The sequence below is a fragment of the Mirounga angustirostris genome, unplaced genomic scaffold (genome assembly GCF_029215605.1).
Source record: "Mirounga angustirostris isolate CCGP_5_RB_7025 unplaced genomic scaffold, mMirAng1.0.hap1 SCAF_13, whole genome shotgun sequence".
Classification (NCBI taxonomy): Eukaryota; Metazoa; Chordata; class Mammalia; order Carnivora; family Phocidae; genus Mirounga; species Mirounga angustirostris.
In genome coordinates this window covers 99,993,660-100,010,326 of record NW_026991721.1, presented here as the reverse complement: position 1 = coordinate 100,010,326, position 16,667 = coordinate 99,993,660, and the positions used below count along the sequence as shown (strand labels likewise).

At 47.5% G+C, this 16,667-nt stretch overlaps 1 protein-coding gene across 10 annotated transcripts in view; it reads left to right on the top strand.

Annotated features, from left to right (window-relative positions):
* Nucleotides 1–16,667, top strand: part of NCAM1 (neural cell adhesion molecule 1) — a 300,452-nt gene that overhangs the window by 246,346 nt on the left and 37,439 nt on the right. For 4 of the 10 annotated variants that reach the window (XM_045895022.3, XM_045895020.3, XM_045895027.3 and 1 more), the window contains exons 8-13: nt 936–1,078; nt 11,379–11,529; nt 11,898–12,082; nt 12,449–12,545; nt 12,865–13,035; nt 14,772–14,903. In XM_045895022.3, coding sequence (XP_045750978.1) covers nt 936–1,078; nt 11,379–11,529; nt 11,898–12,082; nt 12,449–12,545; nt 12,865–13,035; nt 14,772–14,903 — 879 coding nt within the window. Of the gene's footprint in view, nt 1–935; nt 1,079–7,219; nt 7,250–11,378; nt 11,530–11,897; nt 12,083–12,448; nt 12,546–12,864; nt 13,036–14,771; nt 14,904–16,017; nt 16,033–16,667 lie in introns of all 10 variants that reach the window. The other 6 variants (XM_054512298.2, XM_045895017.3, XM_045895018.2 and 3 more) reach the window with 3 other exon arrangements.

The following is a 16,667-nucleotide window of genomic DNA, read 5'->3' as shown; positions in this document are numbered from 1 at the left end:
CTCTCCTTCCTATCCCAGCCCACTCCGCAGCCCGCAACCCGTCTCTTGCCCCATTTCCCTGCTTGAGTCAATACTAACACAGCTCTCCCAGTCAGTGAGACGCTCAGTCACTTGCACTCCTTCTCATTCCCTTCTGATTCTTGCCATGGCTCCTTCGCCCTCTGTTCACTTGGCACTTCCCGTGAAGCCTTCGTGAGCACCTCTCAGAGCTGCCCTTCCTTGTCTGCCCCCCACCCCCCCCTCCCCCAGGACCACCCGGTTTGGGACTCTGTTCCACCACATCTGGGGCACTGTCAGAGTTGTCACAATTGGTTTTCCCACCTCAAGGTTTTCTCCATTCTCAATCTTGAGTTTTTTGCGGATTAACCTTCTTGAAGTACAAGTGATCATTTCATTCCTCTGATCGAACACCGCCAGTGGGCTTCCATCGGCGCCCGGAGATCATTCAAAGCAAGCACTGTAGCCAGGCAGCCATGACTCGGCGCCCTGGGCCCAGCACCACCTCCCCCTGCCGTGATGCATAAACATGGCCCCCATCACACTGCCCTCCTCACGTGTCCTTGCTTCTTTGCTCGCAGTCAAGCAGTAGTCTACACTGAAAATGACTCTATCCCAAAGCTCCAGGTACTGAAGATGTCATGGCCCAGCCCGAAAGCTTCCTCCTCATGAAGGCTCCAACCAGATGAGTGCTCTTCCTCTGCCCCATGCGCTCTCCACCCTGTGCCCTGGATGCTCGTTCTCTAGGGGATCTTGTTGTTAATGGTCTCACATTGATGTTGTCACATGCCTATTCAGTTCTGTAGCTCCTGCAACACCTAGAATAGGGTCTTAAACTCAGTAAGGACATAACCTGTGTTGAGTGGGTGCATGGTATAATTTAAACCCAGAAAGCTAAACCAATCAGATAAACTCATGAACATGTCTTGTCTTTTCAGCGAAACCCAAAATCACTTATGTAGAGAACCAGACCGCCATGGAACTAGAAGAACAAGTCACTCTGACCTGTGAAGCCTCAGGAGACCCCATTCCCACTATCACCTGGAGGACTTCTACCCGGAACATCAGCAGCGAAGAAAAGGTATGCTATCACCAAGAGTTTCCAGGCCATGGGATGCAGGCTCAAAGCAGGTCATGTCTGCCCGGGGCCCCATTCTCTTCGGGGAGCTAGAAGATGGGATGCAGGCCCCGAAGGCCATGCCAGGTCCCACGGCCTCCATCCTCAGACTGCCTGGCCGTCAGTGTGTTTCAGGGCCACAGTTTCCTGCATAGATCTGCAGGAGTGTGAGGTTCCTGGGCATGGTCAAGTTAGGCGTTCTGGGGAGGAAGCGGGTAGTGCTTTTCAAACCCAGGATTACGGAGCTATGAGGAGCAAGGAGAAGCCAAGAGCCTGGTGGTCCAGCTATCATCATATCAAGAGTACCAAAGGGAGTGTGTCCTGGAAATAGCAGGGATCAGAATGAGCCCTATTAATTCTTCTCCTTGTGTTTTGTACACTCATGCTGTACATGCACTGTATGCACAAAAGCTTGGTTGCCTTTGTGTCTGCCTGTATTTTCAGTCACATTTGGATATCATTTTGTTCTGAAGGCAAAAATAATTAGCAGTTTCCACATGACGATGATTACACTGGGTTCTCCAGTACATTCTATGCTCTCAGCTTAAGCTCTCTGCGGCCCATGGTAGCAACCTTCCTGGCAATTTGAAATGACTGGGAAGATTTAGCTTTAAAGCATGTAGATTTATAAGCCACCAGGAAGCTGTCATTATTATTGACAGTATATACGATTGAGGTAACCCCACATCAGGCAGCCCTTTGCTACTGAGTGGGCCAAAAGCAGGAAGAAGCAGCAGCTTGGTTTTAAAGCAATTTAAACCCTCTTATGGCACTTCTCCAATCTCATCTCATATACCCTGTAGTAATGGGCTTCATATTAGTTGGCCAAAGCTTTGTCACCTACTTAGGAGTAATGGCCTTAACTTTAAAGAGCATTTATAATGGATTGCTTATTGACCACAATGTCAAAAATGATAGATCTTCACTCTTCTGCCTGCCTAAAGGAAATCCCCCAGAGGGTAAACTTAAAATCAAAAAGAGACAGGGTGACACAGCAGAGCTACATTTGGGATTTGCATTTGAGGATCTGACTTCTGCCCCACGAATAAAAAACAAAACTAAATCAAAAGGAACAGAAATTTGTTCCCAAAAGCCCGTTATTTTTTGCAAGTTTTACCTCCACAGTTGAATTTGACTTAACAAAACCTCAAGGAACTGCTAAGTATTTTTGAAACTCACATATGCTGTTCGATATTGTGAAAACCAACTGGATTAAGAAACGTGGTGTTTACTTGGATGGTTTCTTTATCAACATTGGAATTAAACCCCAAGCTCAGATTTCAGCTCCCATCGTGTATGTTACGTGACTGAATGTACATTTCAGGGCTTAAACCGCAAGGCTGCTGCTCAGCCAATTTTTCTACATCAGGCTTGTGATTTGTCCAGAATGACCCAGTGTATATCGTTGACCTACAGTGAAGGACAGAAATTATATCTATCCCAGATGAATGATGTTTTTAAATTCAATGTCTTTTCTAGGAATAGCTCCACAGCTAAGCTAGACCAGAAGGGTTATTAAGATTTGTGCCTACCCTAAGTTCTTTTATAGGTGGGCACTTCTGGCCTGTATCTGTGAATTCATTTTTACAGGATGAGAACAAATAACCAGGCGCTAATCCACACTCATACTTACTAAATATTGAGACAAAAGGTCTCCAGCAGAGACCATCTAAGACCAAGTAGGTGCTGTATAATTCAATGATCAGTGTAGGTCATTTGTCTCAATCTGAGATAATTATCTAAGCCCAGCCACATAGGTTGTATTTGGTTTCTTTTACTACGGACTGCCTTCGAGTTTACTCAAAGTGACACTACTGAAACATGCGTGAATCCGTTGTTAGAACAAGTCCTCCAAACCAGCCAGTGACATGACACCATATTAACATAATTGCCTAAATGGAACCCTACTACATAGAAAAGTTGCCATTTCTATTAGTTATATATTAACATCAGAGAGGCTTGATATCCATCTTATACCGTGGAAAGCTCATAATTAAGAGAACAGAGGGCCTATCCATGCCGGCCGGACTCCGGGTAATCAATTTCACTTTGATCTGGCAGCCCCTCGTGTTCTCCACCCTCTGAAGGGGCATTATATATAATCAGGGATCAAGATGATTAGAGGCACCGTATTGTAGGAGTAAAAGAAAACAATTTTCTTTTTAAAATCAGGATGATACACGAAGCAGATAAAAACAACGATTGTTTCTACCTGTTAAGCTCTGGAAGGCTCCTGAGAATTAGACTGCACAAAATACTGGGATCCTAGAAGCCAGGAAGGACGGTCCCATTTGAGGTTGTCCAGTCTCACCTGGCATTCACTTTGCCGGAAGTTTATCTGCCGGAAAGGCTCGTGGTCCCTCCCTGAAGGGTGACGGTGTCTGTCCTCTGCAGGCATCTGGCCAACACTGGGGATCAGGAAGGTCTGCTTCCTTGCCCCTCCCACTCTTCAGTCTTCCCACCTCTGCCCCTCAGTCCTCTGGGCGAGAGCTCTTGGATTTTCCACTAGTCTCCAGTCTTCATGCGTCAGTTCAACCCCTGGTGCTTCCTGGTGGTCCCGTCCTAGAGAGCTTCAGTCCACTGGCGCTCCCCTAAAGTTCTGTGGAGACAGTGTAGCTAGTGCAGATTTCCATGCAGTGAACTGCTCCCTTGTTCTGGACACCATCAGGCAGCTAAAGTATTAGCCCTGCAGCAATTTCCTCATTCTCTTGCCTCATATTGAGCTTGTGGTCAACTAAAACGCTCAGCTCTTTTTTATGTGAACTGCACTGAAGCCACATATCCCCTTATCCTGTTCTTATGCAATTGATTGCTTCACCAAAAATGCAGAATTTTATATTTATTTCTGCTAAAAACTGTGTTTTGTTTGTTGCAACCAGACATTTCTCAGTGGGGTCACTATGGCAATTTGGGAAGGCTCTTCCTTCCTGGGATGGTCCCGTGCATTGCAAGATTTTTAGCACCACCAGTCCCCTTCCCTCTAAATGCCAGCAGCCACCTCTAATCACTTTGATGACCAAAAATGCCACATACACAAACTCTTTCTGGCTTGAGAAACATTTCAGTCCATCTTTCTAACCAGGCAAGTCTGGCTTTCCTCACAGCTGTCTTTAGAGGTCTGTAGGTCTAGGGCATTTCAAGCCACATGGACCCCCCCTGTTTTATGTGTTTTTAAAGTAAGGAGGTCTAACAGTGAGTGGTGACCCCACTTCACAAAGCCCAAAGGCGGAAAGTTCAGTAGCCTTCCCCAGGCAGCTGTGATCCAGCATCTGTATTAGCTGTTGCCTCCAACCTCGCGTGAACACTTAAATGAAACATCTTTGTCCAAGCCTCTGATAAAAATGTTGACTGGGACAAGGTCAAGTGCAGAGCCCTTAGAATGCTCTCACAGCTTCCCCCTGGGTCATTGGCTTGTAAGGTAGAGCACCTAATGCCACGGTGCTCCTCATGATTTTGATGACTTTTGCGGAAGGTTCAATGATTTCTTTAATTAAGTTGGTTACAGAATAAGCTAATTAAAGCAGCTTGGTCTTTTGCTTCATTGCTTAGTTAAGTCTAGGGTTTGTCTGGTATTACCCTTCTTAAGAGAAGAGAGAAAAGGCTTTCAACCATAGGCACAGAATTAGTAACTTTCTAATGGATCCCAATGTTCCTCTTCATTAAAAAAAGAAGGGGGGGGGCGGGAATCAAACAAAAGCCAGTTCACTGAGCCTCATTGTCACACCCTATCTGATCGCGTCTTTCGGTGTAGTCCAGCTGCTCCTTCGAGATTGATTACTGTCAGTCTGCTAAGCTTCAGCTAGTTGAGTCGGTTTTGCTCAACAACTGATAACAGCTAAGCTAAATTTGGGTCATTAAGACCGTTAGGGTAGCTCATCTGTCTGAAAGTTAATCCATTCATTAGTCTCTATTATGTTGACCAAAAAGAAAACAAACCATATTTTGAACATTATAGTGGGTCAGTTTGATCAATGTGTCTGGAGGTCATTGTGATAATGCAGATGCAAAGAAAGTTTGCACGTCCACATCATTTCGTTGCTCATCCTACCTAGACTCATTTTAAATATTGCAGGTATGTGAGTGAGTGGGGCTAACTTCCAGGTGCCATTTACATACTGAGCAAGACCTTTGGAGGATGATTTGCACAATCTGTTGCTAGCAGAACACATTCTCTGTGTGCTTATTTGAACCTCTTATTTGAACATGCCTTTGAAATGACTGGTACAGAAATTCATATGAAACTTTAATATTTGAGGAAAAGAAGAGGGGCAAAGAATTGAGATCAGAAGAGATAGATAGGAAAAAAATGGAATTTCATGAGCCTTGAGTCTTTAGCTGATAGAGTATCCCACAAATCCCACAAGTAAGAGAGACCTTTGAAATTCTGGATTCGCTGGAAACTGGATCTTTCTGTCAGCAGGAAGAATTCCTCTTTCGTACAACCTAGGTGCCCACATATAAATACTGGAAAAGGTGCCTCGTTGAGCAGTTAGAGTCTGGCATATTCTGCGTGTGGGCAAAGGTAGAGCAGGTAATACTTTAGGATAACAGTAGGGATGCTTCACTCTAGTTTATTTACATATTCCTACAGATTCCTACAAATCCTTATTACTTCTTAAAAGATGTGAGATGTGAGATGATAAAATGTGAATAAACCTGGAACTTAAAATTTCTGGAGCATGACTAATCCTATCCTAATGTGTTTTCTGTGTGTGCATATCAGATTGTCTTAAAGTGAGCCACACCATCACCAAATTATCAGGGCCGAGGCATATTCCACCAGGTACACAGGCAGGAGGTCAGGCTACTGGAAGCATCTTGTTAGTAGCAACTACTTATTCTAAAAGCCACAAAACCGTACTGATCTGGGAGAGACACAAGAAGAATCAGATTTGAAAAACAAACAACTCCATATGATATAGCCCTTAAAAAACGATCTTGATTCATGCAGCCCTGGCATGTGACAGACAAGCTTCTCGGTGATGTGGACTTGGCAACCACATTTGACATGTTGGCCCACTGTCACTTTGGTCTCTGCATGTTCGTTCCTCTGTTCTCACTTTTTTCTTCATTCTGACATCACGTGACATAATCCAACATCTCCCTCCTCGTTTCTCACAAAAGCTCTTTGCATTTAGTGGACTCTTACTAAATGTTTGCGGACTCATTTGCATTTCCTGGATTGCATTGCTGTGTCTCTGGCATCTGTTCTTTCCTTTCTCCATCTGAACATCAGGGACAACCAGGCACTCATGCCATCTAATAAAAAGAACAATGCAGGTATGATGTTTTTGAATCCCGGTATGAAAACAGAAAAACCATAAGCATTGTAGATTCCCAAGTGCCGGATAAGTAAAATATCTAGATGTGGGCAGGAAAATAACCAAGCCTCTATGCTTCTGAGTTGACTCAGTCCTTTGTGAATGCTGTGTTGGATGACGGTGGTGCACGCTCAAGCCTGCATGCTGTCTGGGCATTCCTCTTAAAGAACTGACTGGAGCCTGCAGCAGCAGAGATGGCTGGCCTGAAAGTTTCCTGACCCACAACTTTAAGGACTTCATGCTTACCATTCTCTGCTCCTTTCTTAGTTCCTTTTTTTTTTTTTTTAAGATATAAACTTGATTTTTAATAGGATGCATGCCATGAATTAGAAAAATGCATGAGCACCAAATGGCATTAGTAGTTTTTCAATAAGCTGTCTGATAGAATCCAAAGGAGGAAACCTACCCTCTAAGTATCTCTAGATTATGGGGTTCGTATTAGTCGCGTCATGAGATACAACGAGAAATGCTCAAGACGTTTTACAACAGGAGCAGTCGAACACGTCTGCTGGTGTCCATGTGTATTCCTACCAAAGGTTAGGAAAGCCTTCTCCTTTGAATGATACATCTTAATGTGTGGAAGGGGGGAAAAAGCGGAACATAAGCTAACTCCTAAATTAAATTGGGTAATAAACACACCATTGAAAGTGGGCCTTGGACAAAGTTCTGAGTTAAAAAGCAGCTGCATGTGCACGGAATGCAGTGTGATACATCAATTCTCTGAAGCAACATGTTGTAAAATTTTACTGCTTTCTTGTTGTGTTTTATATCTTGTTCTCTCCAGGCTTCGTGGACTCGACCAGAGAAGCAAGAGGTATAGCTTACCTGACCACTAGCCAGTCTTTAGTTTTTGAAAGCATTCTAGCTTAACTCGCCATTCCAGTTCAATAACCAGACATGCTAAACTAATTAGTCATAGAGTTAGATTAAAGAATAGGTCGATAGTGGTAGACGTTACTTAGAAATAGTGGCGTTTTAGGATGAGCAAGCAAGCTGTGTTGGGAGTGGATGAACAAATCCTTATTACTTCTTAAAATTGGATCTTATTTTCTTGCTGGTGCTGGTAAAATCACATCCAGGTAATTATACTTACAGAAATAAATCGCTCTAATTCCCAGGCCAGGCTTTTTGAAATGACAAGATTTTTTTTTTTTTTTTTTTTTTTTTTTTTGTGACTCTCACCTGGTTGATGTGGCTTTGGGTCATAAAGTCATGGAGTTAGTGGTCTAAAAACCCACTCAACCCTTTCCAGCTCAACTCATCTTGTTGCTCGCTTATTTTATAATGATTGGTCTTGGTAAATGATCACATCACATCCCATTTCATGTCAAAGCAATGCAGACGACATCTCTCCTTGGTTTGCCCAAATTGCTAAACACACATATGTCACTTCGATAGAGCATTAAATTTATGAGATCAGCACGATTTGGCACAAACGGTTTTATGTTTTTTAGAAGGCAGTAGCATTTAGCCTTTGAGCTTTCTCTGACTGCTTGCTTCAGCTTGGGTAATGTGGGACTTTGTTTGGAAACTGAAGCTAAATATTAATCTTAAGATTTTAATGTTACACACCCAAGACCCTAATTACAATCATGCCTATTGCTTTTTTCACTGATTTGTGTGATTAAGTGACAGATAGTGAAATAAAAACCAGTATGCTTTAGAGGAGGTTCAAGGATCAAACCCATAAATATTTTTTTAAAAAAACTAGCTTTTGTCTCTTCTCCAGAGGAAATTTTGATATTGTAATAGTATAAATGTAGACTATGTCAATCCTATACACTGTATTTTAATCAGGTAACCCTATCCTCTTAGTCTTCCAGAAATGATAATTATTCAGAACACATAACTCCTGTGTTCAGGTCGTGGCTATAAATATTTAATGCTGTTTAATATTGAGGAGTTGACTGCCTGTCCCCGGGCACGGATCCTAGTTTCTGCACATGAACACACTGTCGTGATCGAACCTAGTGTCTGATAAGCTCACTTTGTGTCCTACCTTCTTCCTTGTCATGGGGACCGTAATCAAGTGCGCATCCTGCTGAAATGCCTCCCTCCTACGGCACAGAAGTCGCTTAGTGCTGTCCCAGGCTGGGTGTTCTATTGCCCCAAAGTCACGGACCCATCCGGGACTGGGGAAGGGAGAGAAGAAGCGTTCATTATCAGCCACTTCTGAGCAACTACAGATCTCATTCTAGTTGGCCTTCCGCTTCTCCCCTTGTCATTCTGATTTAAACCTGGCTGGAGGGGGAGGGGAGATTTATCAGGGAGCATTAAGGGAGGTTAAGAGAATTACTATTATAAGAGGAAGTAATAGGTTTACTCCCAGGAAAGCAGACAACTCACTTCCGGTTTCCAGAAGTATCCTTATCTTGAGTATCTCACTCTGGATATAATTGACTTTCAAGTGAGTGCCGCCCCTGGGGCTCAGAAGTTCCATTCCTTCCTGTTCGTCTCATTCAGAGATGAAAACCATTAAGTCCAGATGAGCTCCAAAGAAGGCTTGGGCTATGGCCAGTTTCGTTCTGTAAGCTCAGAAAATTCACACTTTTACCTGGAAGAAGGGATGCAAAAAATGTTGATGAGAAGAATAATTGTAATTGCACTGCATGCTATTTTTGCAAAACAGGGTCTTCTTGTCCCAGCTCTCCTTCCATTCTTGCCCAGAGATCATCTGCTTCCTCTGCAGGCCTGAACTATCAGCATGACCCCTGTCTGGATGGCTTGTAGGTGGCACTCCCTGACTTTGCCTGGTGTCAGAGGGAGACAGTCTAATTGCACGGGAGACTCTGCTTCCCCTTGGAGGGAGAACTGGGCATCTGACAAATTCCCATCATCAATCCTGTCGTGAGCCACTGCAAAATGAGAATTCTCTGTAGAGGACTGTCTCCTGGTCTGTTGACACAATTAAATGAGAAAATTTTCCACATAGAGAAATTAAGACCACGTAGAAGGGGAGAAAAGTATGGCTGTCAATGAAACCACTTCCCAAGCTTCTCTTCAACCATTTTCTAGAATATTCTGCATAGACTGTTCGTGTCCTGCTTTGTTGTTATTTGTTACTGTCCTACTCTTACCTACATGACTCTCTTTGCATCTTTTGCTGTAGTATTGCTTCCATTGTGGAAATGTTCTCTTGACTTCCCAAAGATCTGGTCAGTTTTCCATGTTTGTGGGTGTTGAGCCCAGGACAAGCTCCATCTGTATGACAAACAATCCTAGTTCAGCCGTCAGCTGGTGTCACTGTGGGCTGAGCCTGTGTTCTCACTGACATAACCAGAAGGGCAGGGGGTGGACTTCGAACGCTTTCTGCCTTTATCCTGTTGTGTTTGGGGCAGACAGGAGTGACAAACAGGTAAGGTCAGCCCTTTAGAGATACTTGCAGGGATGCTCTCGATGCCACTAGTTTAATGGGTTTATTTTTGTATGGCTCATGGAAGTTGCCACTGGGACGTATTGGGACAACCTGGTCAGCCCACAAGAAAAGGGAGTCCGAAGAGCCAGGGACCCTTGGATGTCTCAAGGTGTTCTAGTCAAGTGTTCCACACCTGTCTGTTGTCATCTCTCACTAATATGTGGCATCTCCTCAACCAGTCAGCTTCGCAGACTTACAGGTCAGATGGTAGTTGAGAGCCGTGGGCATTGGGCACTCCTCTGAGAGCGGAGTGGCCCTTAGGCAGTGATGATTTTGCTCGGCTCGCTGCCGCCTAGCCAGCAGGGGTGTCCCATCTTCCAGATCCGAACCTCAGTGGGGCTTAAATGCCTGAGGTGAATTCATTCCATCAGTGATGGTCAGAGGGACTTTTTGGGACAGGTCTCCACAGAGACCGCCCCACAAGGCCCACGGGACCTTGCTTTTGAGCTGCCCAAGCCGGCTCTGTGTGACATTGCAGTTCTGGGTTTCGGGCTTCCAAACCAGCACATCAGAAGAACCTCAATGAAACAGGTGTTCTTTTATTCTTTAAAGGCCCGACCCCATGGGACGACAGGTGCTATATGCAGAGCACTCACCTGTCCATCTCCACAGAATATCATATGCTGGAGATAAGAGTGTAGCACAGCCTGCAAGGAACGAGACTCGTTCTTCAGATTACCAACTTCCTTGAGGATCTGAACTTGGGCAACATGCCCAGACTTTATCTAGGCCAGCAACCATTTCACTTCGAGTGTCAAGGCAGGAGCCCCGTGGAAATATTCCAGGACCCATTGCCTAGGGACCATAGGTTTATTCCCCTTTTGACCAGTCGCTGGAATTCCAGAGACTCAGGAAGTGAATTATTGTATCAAGGGCTAGAATGCAGAATCTGGTGGTGACTGCCTGGGGCTCTGTGCCACTATCCCTGGAGAGGGGAGCCAGGGACCCTTACTTCCAGCTCAACAGCTCCTCATCATCAAGTTGTTGGACTTTCTCTTGAATGAAATTATTTCACTTTTAAGCCTTCAGGAAAGCGAGGCATCTGCAGAAATACAGGTTTCTTGTATAATTTCTTGCACTTGGCACATTCAGATTTCCCATTATGCATGCACGCACCATGGAACTGGCAGATGGGCAGACTCCTGGAAGGAAAGCTTAGGGTGCAGGTTTCCCAGACTCTCATGAGGCAAAGCTGTCACTGCTGGAATATCTGCAGGCCAGGCCTTTTGCTTCCATCTTAGACGTGCCAAACAAAGTCATCTTGGGGGACCTTGGCTGTCCTTGCCCCAAACCGATCTTGGCGTAGGGTCTAGGCTGCTTCACATAAACTGGGTCCCTTTTTCTATTTTGGAGACACTCAAGTTCCCGTGGTGCTCTCCAGAGCCTCCCACGCTAGTTGGGACCTTAAGTAAGACACATGGGCACAGCTTGGGGAGAGGATGTGAGACTGGTCCCAGACAAGAGATGGCCCGGTCTCCCACCCCCAGCCCTGCCGCGGGCTCTCACGCTCTCTCTTCCCTCCCGGCAGACTCTGGACGGGCACATGGTGGTGCGTAGCCACGCCCGAGTGTCGTCCCTGACCCTGAAGAGCATCCAGTACACAGACGCCGGAGAATACATCTGCACCGCCAGCAACACCATCGGCCAGGACTCCCAGTCCATGTACCTGGAAGTGCAATGTGAGCAGCAGCTGTGGAAGAACGAGGGGAGGGGGACCGTGCAGGGTCAGGCTGAAAGGGGACAAGAGCAGCCAGGACCCGAGCCGCATCCCCGTAGCTCTGCTCACGCTCCATGTGGCAGTGGCCCGAGGCCATTCCAGAGCTTTGTCCCCATGTCACGCCCTCACACTGGCCGAGGCTTCTTACAGGCTCACAAACCCTTCCATCTTCCTGTGCAGCTCACAGGACTGCGGAACCGGCCTGACCTTTCCTATGCCCCGGCCCTGGCTCGGCTCAGGGCCCGCCCGCCCTCCCAGGGCGAGGAGACGGGGTGTGCGGGGCTCCTCTGTGGTGCTGGCCTTCCTGATGGGCATTGCTGTTCCTTGCAGATGCCCCCAAGCTGCAGGGCCCCGTGGCTGTGTACACATGGGAGGGGAACCAGGTGAACATCACGTGCGAGGTATTTGCCTACCCCAGTGCTACCATCTCGTGGTTTCGAGATGGTCAGCTGCTGCCAAGCTCCAACTACAGCAATATCAAGATCTACAACACCCCCTCCGCCAGCTATCTAGAGGTAGGTCGTGGTGGAGGCAGGGGAGGGGGGAGGAGGCACAGTCTGACGCTGGATAGGCTCCTGTATGCAGCTAAAATCTTCTCTCTTGCTCCTCTGGCATCCTGACCAGCGGAACCGTCGGCTACAGAAGAAACTGAGCCTCAGCCCTGCCCCTTCTCTCTCCCTGGGGCCAGGTCGCAGCCCAGGAGGCCGAGCGTGCCTCTCTCACTGGCCCCTTGGCAATTTTCTCTGGCTTAAGGCTGGGCTGGAGCTAATGGTTCATGCTTTCCTGGTTCTTTCCTTTACAAATTGGTCCAATAAGTAAAGATATGAGTCGGTGGCCATTCCATGGGACACTTAGAACCCACGAGTTCCTTCTTTCCAAAGGTGACCCCAGACTCTGAAAATGATTTCGGAAATTACAACTGTACTGCAGTGAACCGCATTGGACAGGAGTCTTTGGAGTTCATCCTTGTCCAAGCAGGTGAGCACCCCGTATGGCTGCCCTACCCTGACCCTTCCTGTCCTATTCCGTGCCATTTGGTGACATCAGGAAAGTGAAAGAAGAGAGGGACAGGGTAGCCAAAGACAGAGGGTCAGGAAGCAGGGAGCCTATGGAGGTTCGAGGGTGTGGGTACAGGGCATGTTGGGAGAGAATCATAAGGTGAGGTGGGCTGGAGGACAGGATATAGGTGACAGGATTCCCAAGAATAAGCGGAAATGAGAGACATGCTTTGTGGCTGAGAGTTATGTCCTGGACCTAACCGGGCTCACCTGGGTCTCCGTATGTGCCCTCCCCACAGACACCCCATCTTCACCATCCATCGACCAGGTGGAGCCATACTCTAGCACAGCCCAGGTGCAGTTTGATGAACCAGAGGCCACCGGTGGGGTGCCCATCCTCAAATACAAGGCTGAGTGGAGAGCAGTGGGCGAGGAAGTGTGGCATTTCAAGTGGTATGATGCCAAAGAAGGTAAGTGGGGGAGAGTCAGCGTTTCCTTTAGAAGGATGGGTTGCTTGGTGTTGGGCAGACGCTCACCCCAGGTCCTGGCACCCTGACAGCCCGTTGGGGTGGTGTGGCACAGCACTCTCACCTGCTGCGGGTGCCACAGGCCAACACCTGCCATCCGCTCATCTTCCTGGGTCGTTTGCCCCTTTAGCTGTTGTGAGCAATACTCCAGCAGCACAATGCCTGTCCCTCTAGAATGAGGGCAGGTCGCATCTCCTCTAGAATTACTGGCCTTCTGTCCCCTGGTACCTCAGAACCTGCTTCTCGGGACCATGCTAATAAGATGGATGAGGCCATCTCAACCACGTTCCAAGCAGAAGCCCTGCTTAGGTGCTGAGCACAACCAGAGGAGTCCCATCCAGCCCTGCCCTGCACCTGTGGGTGCCCTGGGCTGTGGGTTCTCTGCCATCACCCCCTCAGTCCTGCTTGGCGTACTCAGGGGCTGTCATGTAATTACGGTATTAACCAAATAACAAATTGCCCGAGAGAAAAGTCTGCTCTTAAATCCATCCTGTGATATAGTTCTAAACTAAAAGTTTAGAAGATAACCCTTGGATGCCTACAGTTTGAAGATTCTGAGCCCGGACCATTTTGGCCCGAGGATCGAGTATATAACCCCGTCTGACTCTCCATTTGGGGTTTAATCAGGATACATCAGTGAAGCATGCTTTGTTTCTGTAGGAAGTTTTAATCTCGGTCCTGTCTGTAGTAACAGGGGCAGCCACCTCCCGACCCGGTTTACTGAGAATTTGTTTCACCAGAAAGCTTCCATCACTCTTTCAGCTTTTGGGGGTGGGGGCGGGGTGGCCTGGGAGGAATTTCTGTGCCGTCAGGATTGGAGCCAGGAGAAAACAATCTCTTTACCTCCCTAACTTCCCTCTGAAACCTCACACCAACTTACGGCGAGTTGATCCCATGTCACAATCTGTCCAACTGGCTTTTTTTTTTTCTTTTTGTCATTGCTACAGCTGGCTTTCCTCCCCCCTTTTTTTGTATTTTTTTGAATTTAAGTATAATTAACTTTCTAGTTCTATTTTTGTTGTAGCAAAATATGTAGAATATGAAATTTCCCATTTTAGCCATTTTTAAGTATACAGTTGAACAGCATTAAGTACATTCACATTATTGTGCAACCATCACCACCATCCATCTCCAGAACTTTCTCGTGATCCAAAACTCAGCGCCCGTTAAACACTAACTCCCCACCGCACCTCCCGCTAGCCGTGGCAACCACCGTTCTACTTCCTGTCTCTGGGTGGTTGACTATCCCGACTGCTTCGGAAGAGTGGAATCGTACAGTCATTGTCCTTTTGTGTCTGGCTTATTGCACTTGGCTGATGTCCTCAGGGTTCATCGACATTGTAGCCTGTGTCAGAGCTTCGTTCCTTGTTAAGGCTGACTGATTCTCCATTGTATCAGCACCCCATCCTGGGTATCCACCCACCCGCTGATGGACAGGTGGGTCGTTTGCCCCTTTAGCTGTTGTGAGCAATACTCCAGTGAACCTGGGCGCAGAGGAATCTGTTCCATTTTGTGTTTTCCATGCTTTTGTGTGTATAGCCAGACATGGAACTGCTGGATCACATGGTAACGCTAGATTTAAGTTTTTGAGGACCCGCCGTGTTGCCTTCCACAGCGACTACGCCATTTTACCAATAGGCTTTCCGTCCTCGGTGATCCTTCTTGTCTTCTCACAACAGCCAACATGGAGGGCATCGTCACCATCGTGGGCCTGAAGCCCGAAACTACGTACGCCGTGCGACTGGCGGCCCTCAACGGCAAGGGTCTGGGTGAGATCAGCACGGCCTCTGAGTTCAAGACGCAGCCAGTCCGTAAGTACACCCCACACCCACCCTCTTCTCCTGGGGGGGACCCCGAGCTGCCCCGTCCTTTGTTCAGATGACAGCTTTTTGTCTTTCAGGTTGCTCTGCTCAGGGAGGGCACACCTCCCAGCCCCTTGGCCCTCCGTGATGGCTGATTCCCAGCCCTTATACAGTCTTTCCCAAAGAGCTTGGTGACACTGTCGCAGTAGCTGGCCCCGCTTGTTAGCATGGCAGCCAGGGGGAGGAAAACACTGGCACCTCGTGAAGGGGAGCTGGACAGGGACAACGCAGCAGTGTGTCGTGGAGGGATTTGGCAGATTTTGCTTTTTGACGCAGGTCACAAAGGCCCTAAAGCACCCCGTGACTTGAAGGAAGAGGGAAAAGACAATGATGGTTCGTGTAATTAGTTGTGGGATTTTTGAGGCAACAGAGATATTACGTTATAGAAGAGAGGAGGCTGCTATGGGATGTCCACACAGTAGCAAGACCCCAACAGTGCAAAAGGGGAAGGAGGGCTGAGGCCTCCACCTCCTGTTCCCCCTCCCTCCCACCACGAGCACACCTCAAGGTCTCCCTCCCTTGTGGCCGCTTTCGAGAGAGGCGCTTCTTCCTGATGCACTCAGGATGGCGTCTGCTTTCCTCCATCATGCCCTCTTTCCTTACAACAGGCCCGCCCTGCTTTCCCTTCCATCCCACCAATAGCTCTGGGCCAGCCCTGCTCCGGGGACACCCTCCGCAGACCCAGACCACTGCCCTGGGAGGGCCCTGCGCCCACCCAGCTGGAGCAGGTGCAGTAGACGCAGACGCCTTGAGCAGCCACAGGGCTCCCTGGGTCCTCTCTGATTCCTGGGCTTTGCAAGCACGCAGGGCCATCCCTCACTTCCTTCTCTTCGAAACCAGAGGCCTGCAAAGCAACCCCCTACCTCTTCCAGAAACAGAAGGCCCACCTCATCTTCCTCCTACAGGAATTGCTTCTTTCTGGATTTGAAATAACTTGATGATTTGAATTTCCAGCTCCATGTGCTTTGCAGAGCCTATTCATTTCTTTTACATCTTTTTTTTTTCCCTTGGGTCTGTCTCTTGTCTTTTCTTTTCGTCTGTGTTCCATCCATGGGAAATGCAGACAGCTCTCTTCCACGTAAGTGCCTCTTCATACCTCATTATCTGTTTCGATAGTGTTAACATCCGCTAGTCCTAGTTCTTAATTTAGTTCCGGTCCCTTTTTTGTCCCCTAGGCTGAAGTAGATGATACTGTCCGGGCCCTAACCACACTGACCTTAGTCTAGTTGTGCTCTTGTTAATGTCTGTAGGTTTTTACTCCAAGAGGCTAACACGCGTCCTGTTCTAGAGCATGCAACTTTTGTGTCCTTTGAAGCTGTGTTTATCTATTAATTTCTGTGTGTGACGATGACCCCACGGCAAAGCTGATGCCCACCCAGCCAAGCACAGTGGGAGTCTGCAGGGGGTCCCCGAGTAACACACGACAGCACCAGCTCACCTGCCCAGATGCCAGAAAATGACCACAGCCTCACCAGGGATTCAGAATCCCTTCCCGGGGAAAAGCAGCTGAAGGGATTTTCACATTTGCTTTTAGGAGATAAAAGAATTGAGCTCATAGCCCCTTCCCTTTTCTGTCTGTGGTGGCTGGAGGGCTCTGGGAGGCCTAAGCAGCAGCTGCAATTGTAAAGAATAGCATGAGGTTTGGTTCTGAGTCACAGGTACATCCTACAGGCAGCTGCTGGGCAGTTAAATCCCCACTTCTGGTCAGTTCTG